Source organism: Macrobrachium rosenbergii, chromosome 9, assembly GCF_040412425.1.
Source record: "Macrobrachium rosenbergii isolate ZJJX-2024 chromosome 9, ASM4041242v1, whole genome shotgun sequence".
Classification (NCBI taxonomy): domain Eukaryota; kingdom Metazoa; phylum Arthropoda; class Malacostraca; order Decapoda; family Palaemonidae; genus Macrobrachium; species Macrobrachium rosenbergii.
Window position 1 is genome coordinate 47876893 of NC_089749.1, and position 6526 is coordinate 47883418.

The 6526-nt window shown below is 40.6% G+C and overlaps 1 protein-coding gene across 1 annotated transcript; it reads left to right on the forward strand.

Moving 5' to 3' along the window:
- The first annotated feature begins 4375 nt into the window (after positions 1-4375).
- LOC136841760 (uncharacterized) lies at positions 4376-5988 on the forward strand. Its single transcript, XM_067109029.1, has one exon. It carries the CDS (start codon positions 4970-4972, stop codon positions 5666-5668), a length of 699 nt encoding a protein of 232 aa, XP_066965130.1. The 5' UTR covers positions 4376-4969; the 3' UTR covers positions 5669-5988.
- The last annotated feature ends 538 nt before the right edge of the window (positions 5989-6526 follow it).

Below are 6526 nucleotides of genomic sequence, written 5' to 3' on the forward strand. Positions count from 1 at the left end.
ATGACAGACGGAACTCATCCCAATTTCAAGAGCATCGTCGAGGGCGTCACCTGTGCTAATGACATCATGGAGTACGTGGGGACGCCTCTACTATACCAACAGATCTTCGACAAACGGACGTCGCCCTGGGAGAGGTCGGAATGGGCCGACGATGAGCTGGAACACTTCGAAGTGCTGACCGAGAACATCGACCGCCTGTACCACATCTACCAATTCGACGACAACGTCGCCGGGAAAGAATACGAACTCATCGCCAGGATGGATTACAAGGGGCGTTCCGTTTACGTGAGGCTCACCGCCGGCTGTGGCTATACGGGCTTCGAAGGCCAAGGCGAGGGAGAAATCTACGTTAGTTACGACGCAGAACTGTTCTTGAAGTCCATCGTCAGCGGAGAGTGCAACCACCATGGAATCTGGGAGTCGATGATCTACGATGGCCTGAACGTACCAGAGCCTACGGAGTCTGACTACCAAAAACACTGGGAAAAGCACGATGCCCCTCAGCTGCAGTTCCTGTGTCACGAGGCCGTTCACACGAACCAAGAACAGCTGCAATACTACGACGAAGTTTTACCCAATGCCGTGTCCAACAGCGTTACGGATTTCATAAAAGTGAAAGATACGTGGCACCATTACCAATACGGCGACCAGTGGAAGTGAGAAAAAATGGCAGATGAACTGCCTAATTTTATTCGTTCGTCACTGTACGAAGCCATACGCATGATTCATATGAATACATGTGGATTATGGTCAGTCATATGAAAAGTACTTGTCAGCGGTCCGACCACTCGAGCAAGGACAAGGTTTGATTTTTACCATCAGGAACGCCACGGCAACAATTCTCGATGGTGCAGAATGAAGAAATGCTTCTCTTCTTCAAAAACGTTCAGCTTCGGGATGGCCTTTCCATTTTCGTGCAAGGTGGGAGAAGTCATCTTATTACGATGTCACAGTTACGCGCCAGTGAGGCAACGGTAGCAAAACAGTACCTCCAACGCAAAGTTCTTTTTCTGGTACAATGAAGGAAGGAGAGACTGGAGAATATCGCCGTATCAAGTTTTATGCTGAGTTCATAGAAGGCAGAATCTTTCAGTGCTTTGTAAATCCTTCAGAGCTTTGTGTAATTTCCTTTTATAAAGGGTTACGAATTAATCAACTCTTCTTTGTAGCCCTGCAAAAAAAGTAGTTTACTACTGCAGCCAACCATATGTAAAGTAGCGTATATCTAAATACAATATCACGCAACTTATCAAATTTTTTAATATTTCAATTACCTTTATCAAAGCGACACAAGTTAAGTGGCAGACTATACATATAGGTCGAAAATAATTCTGGTAATGCATGTTCATAATATGGGCTTAGAATTTATATAGCAAAAAAGGCACAAATTGCAAAATTCATTCAAAACGAAAACATAAAAACTTCTGAATTATGAGACTAAGCATAATAGTAGGATCTTCTTCTAGGATATGACTGCAAACCTCCGCCATGGCTAAGCAATCCACGCCTCAAAGGACAAAACTTAGCAAAATTCACGAGCAAATCTACTCATGACTTTTTGCATAATCATGCTAATGAAAAAATAAAACCGAAAACATGGCCTCCTTGATGGACACAAAAGGGGAAGATTAAAAACTCAATCTTAAAAAAACTAAAACATAAGAAAATGTGTTCCCCAATAAGATGGTTCTTCTCAAGGCACCATGATTATGATGATAATGATCTACTAGAGTTCCTCGACAGAGGGATGCTCCCTCTGGCACCTGCTAGTCGAGGGTCCCAGCAAGGCAATTCCTGTCTGAGTGCCAGAGGATGAAGAGTAGCTACCCTCTACCCAAAGTTCCCAGAAAGGAGGATCTTTTGTAATACATTTGCTGGCCGAGTGTCTCAGTGGGAACATTTGCTCTTCGAGTGCCAAGATGAGGACAGTAACTAATCTACACATAATTCCTTAACAGGAATATTCTCTGCATGGCACCTGCTGGTCGAGCGTCTTTTTCAGGGTTTCATCTCAGAATGTCAGTATGAGGAAGGTGATTACCCTTTACCTTAAGCTTTTAGCTACGAAGAAGTTCTGGAGTCCCAAATGTTTCATAAGTTCACTCACAATGTTGGTCACTTTTAAGATGAGATCCGACTAGCCATATGCAATGCCCTAAGTATGGCATCATATGATTACAGTGTAAGACTTCTGGTGACCGCAACCAGTTTTTTATCACCAAATCAATCAATTAATGGTGGATGCGCTTAGTTCGATTAAATCTGATAAGGATTCTGAAGCACATCATAATCTTTGAAAGAGTTAAAGTTAACTGTCTCAATTTCTCTTCCTCTCCTTTTTTCCACAACTTTTTTCTTTGCGTTCAAGAAGAAACAAGAGGCACAAACATTCGCTGGCTGAATGCTCTTACAAGGACAAATATTTCATCGTCAACTAAAAAACGTTAGAAAATACAATTTCAGTTTGCACACCGTCTCCGAACATAAGTAAAAAATGGGCAGAAGTTTCTTTGGCGCAATACAGTTTTCTGTACAGCGTATAATGCTGTATGAAACTCTCAGCCACGGCCCATGAAACTCTCAGCCGGCCGTGGTGGTGGCCTGTGTTGTTGCAGTGCCAGACGCACGATCATGGCTAACTTTAACCTTAAATAAAATAAAAACTAGTGAGGCTAGAGGGCTGCAATTTGATAACTTTGATGATTGGAGGGTGGATGATCAACATACCAATTTGAAGCCCTCTAACCTCAATAGGTTTTAAGATCTGAGGACGGACAGCAAATAGCCATCTCAACAGTTTTCTTTTACAGAAAACTAAAAGGCAACATCGACCAGACTTAACTACGTTCTTTTTCGGTTTTATGCTGTTAATGTATACGAATATTTACTTGTTTCCTTACTGATATTTATCTACTTGTTAACTAACTGTATTTTACATTTCTTTTCTGCGTTGTACATGCGTGCTTTGAAAATTAACACCCCTTTCAGTTTTTAGCATTCCAGATTGTACACATTCTGGATAACATTAATAATAGGTCATTTATATTTCGGAACATAATGCACACACTGAGAGTATTTGCGTGCGTTTACGCAACGCCACGAGTAAAAAATTCCACCAAGGATACCCAAAGATACCCAAACCATTAGGTAATAAGGTCCGTGACGTGACAAAAATTCCTGTAAAACGCACACACTTCCTAAAATGGTTTACCAAATCAACATGATTACTTTCTAATTTTGTAACGCTATTTTTGGTATTATTAGTCACCTGTACGACTTTTCCCGCTGACGAAGTAGTTCTGGGAGGCATTAACTTTCCAGGTCTCAGCAAGCATTTCGGGATGAAAGTGCTAGCTCTTATACACTTTCCCACCTTCGCAACGACCCACCACCGTCCACTAACTACCAAGTGATTCCTTAGACTATACTGGAATTAACGGTACATCTTGCAGGAAACAACTGATAACAGTTTATTGAATAAAATACATAATGGCTCACCAAATTCATGATGAATAGGAAAAATTCACGGTGACTAAAATAAAATAGGTAAAAGGACCAAATACAGTTAACACATACTAATTTGGTTAGATGTTATGGTAAAACGGTACATCACGATGTACCAAGGTTTCGGACAACCTCCTCAAACAGTAGGTAAAAGACAACACACCATACGGAAATGTAATTTTACTCCGTTAATCCAATTTTCTACTAAAATGGCAAAGATTTTTTTGCCTTGCACAACCTTTATGAAAACGATGGAACTTATTCTAGTACTTCATTTAGCACACATAAACAATTTACTTTTTGACTGCTGAAAATCTATACGAAAACACAGAAAATGTAATCCTTCTCCTTTTATTTTGGTCAGTGCACTCGGTGTACAGTTAGGCGAACTTGTCTTTACCATTTTTTATACGTCTGGCTTACTTCTTCCTGTTACGTCAAATTATCTGACATTTGAAGTCTCTCCTTCGTACCATTTACATAACTTCATACACACACACACACATATATATATATATATATATATATATATATATATATATATATATATATATATATATATATATATATATATATATATATATATATATATATAAGATCGTTCCTGGAAAATCGAAACGAAGCCATCACCAAAGGCACCAGCTATCTGCAATACTGGCAATGTTTAATTTGTTATATAACCAAATGCCTTATATGCCGATCTGCTGCCCGACATACCTGACCTTCGATGTGATGAATCACGACAATGATGATGATCAACGCCCCAAATTTACAGTGGGAGCTGGATAATCCGCTCGGGGAAAAGAGACCTCGCAAGGCCGTCCGGTAGTCCGATTGGTTAACCAAGCCATTGCGTCACAAGTGACGTCCCGACTCCCGCGCCCATTCTTGCGAATGAGTGGCGGGAGAGCTGACGTGGGTATGGCTTCTCTTGACGTCACCGCGGCGTTACCAAAAAAGGCCCGTCGGTAAGCAGAAAGAGCAGCCTAGTCCCACGTCAGTTACCAACTTGCAGGAGACAATAATTCGCTTCAGTCGCTTCATGTGACAGCATCGTGCTCTGGAAGGAATTTGTGTGTGTGTGCCTACACCATTTCAGTGATATTAGCAAGTGTGCAGTGGCAGATGGTATTTGAATGTTAATGCCTAGCCTAGAGGGATAACGACGCCATGTAGTTCGTTGCAACAAACAATTACGACAAGTTCAGCATGGGCGAAGCAGAGTGCACGTGCATAAGGGTGTGAGTTCGTACGACTTCACACAACCATAACGCTTTCCTCTTAGCAGTCGCGAACTTCCGTGAAGTGCTGAGTGTGCATTGATCAAATGAAAGCTCAAAAGGCTGATTGGTGACGTGAACGTGTTTCTTGTTCAGAAATATGCGTATTATTTTTCGTGCCTCGGTGTAAACACGGAAGTGTATATTAGGTGTGTATACAAGTGACGTAATTAGTTCTTAAAGACATGGCAATCACTCACCCTAACTTCAAGAGCATCCATGACAAAATTCAAACGGCCGACGACATATATGATGCCGTCGGGTTGATCCTGCTACACCAAGGGAGGTTCCAGAAGAGATACCCGCCTCTGGAAGAGCGCGAATGGACTGAGGACGACCTCGATGACTTTAAGATCGATCTTGAAATGGTCGACCGTGTTTACCATGTCCAGTGCCAGAAAATCGACGACAGCGTCGAATACGAATTAGCATGTAGAATGGATTACAGAGGTCGATCTCTATACCTGCACGTCCAAGTATACACGCGCTATACTTGGGACGGGCTCGTGGGAGAAGGCGAAACTTACCTGACATACGATCCTCACGTGTTCTTAAAATCGACCATCAACCTTGACTGCAACCCTCAGGGAATATGGCAGTCGATGGTCGAAGATGGGCTCCCGGTGGAAGAGCCGACTGAGTTCGACCTCCAACAAGCAGTCGACTGGAGGAGTGTCCCTATGCTGAAGTTCTTGTGTCACATGGCGGTGTACGAAAAGAAGGAAGAGCTACAGAACTACCTCGAACTTCTGCCACGGCCTTTGGCCAACAGCGTTCAGGAGTTCCTCAAGGTGCGCTGTGCCAGGGACCACAGGGCAGAAGATTTCGTCAGGTACCCAGAGTACTTCGGGGTGTATCTTTCGTCGAGTTTAGCACCCCTATAAAAGAGCCCACAAAACTACCTCGGCCTTCTGTGTTGTCCTTCAGTCCTTGGCCAGCAGCATGAAGGAGTTCCTCAGGATGCCCTTCGCCAAAGAAAGGTTGGCGCTGTCTTGTACCTTACGTACCTCGGAGTGTATCATTTGTCGACCCTACCCTCTGTTTGGAGTAAAAGTGTACAGCTCATGCCCTTCTCATTTTCAGGTTTTAAGTGTAAATAAAAGAGATAGACTTGTGTCTTCCCATAGTCAAATGCAGATAAAGGCAGCAACTATATACGTACAGTATACTGTATATACTATAAATAAATCTGGAATTTATAAAATCTTTTTATTTTACGACAATTACCTAATGACATTAAGTATAAGGATTTTTTTCGAGTATAGCTATATCAGAGATTATGTGGTCATTGAGGAAATAAGAAAAGCTGGAATACAAAACATACGTATATTTTTTTTACAAACAATCTTAAAATAAGTTTGGCACTTTGTAAACAAGCACAGTTAATGTGTTGGATTTCTTTTAAATTATTTCTCGTATCACTAATATATACATGCATACATACATATGTACACACATAAATGTATATGTATGTGTGCATATATATATAAATATATATGTATATATATACATATACATACACATATATATACATACACACATATATATATATATATATATATATATATATATATATATATATATATATATATATATATATATATATATATATATATATATATATATATATATATACTATATAATATAAAATCTACAAAATCTAGGAGGAGGAAGTAATCATTAAATGCTATAAACATCTGCAATATCTCCCACAGCTCAAATACTTTTATAAGAAGCTACTG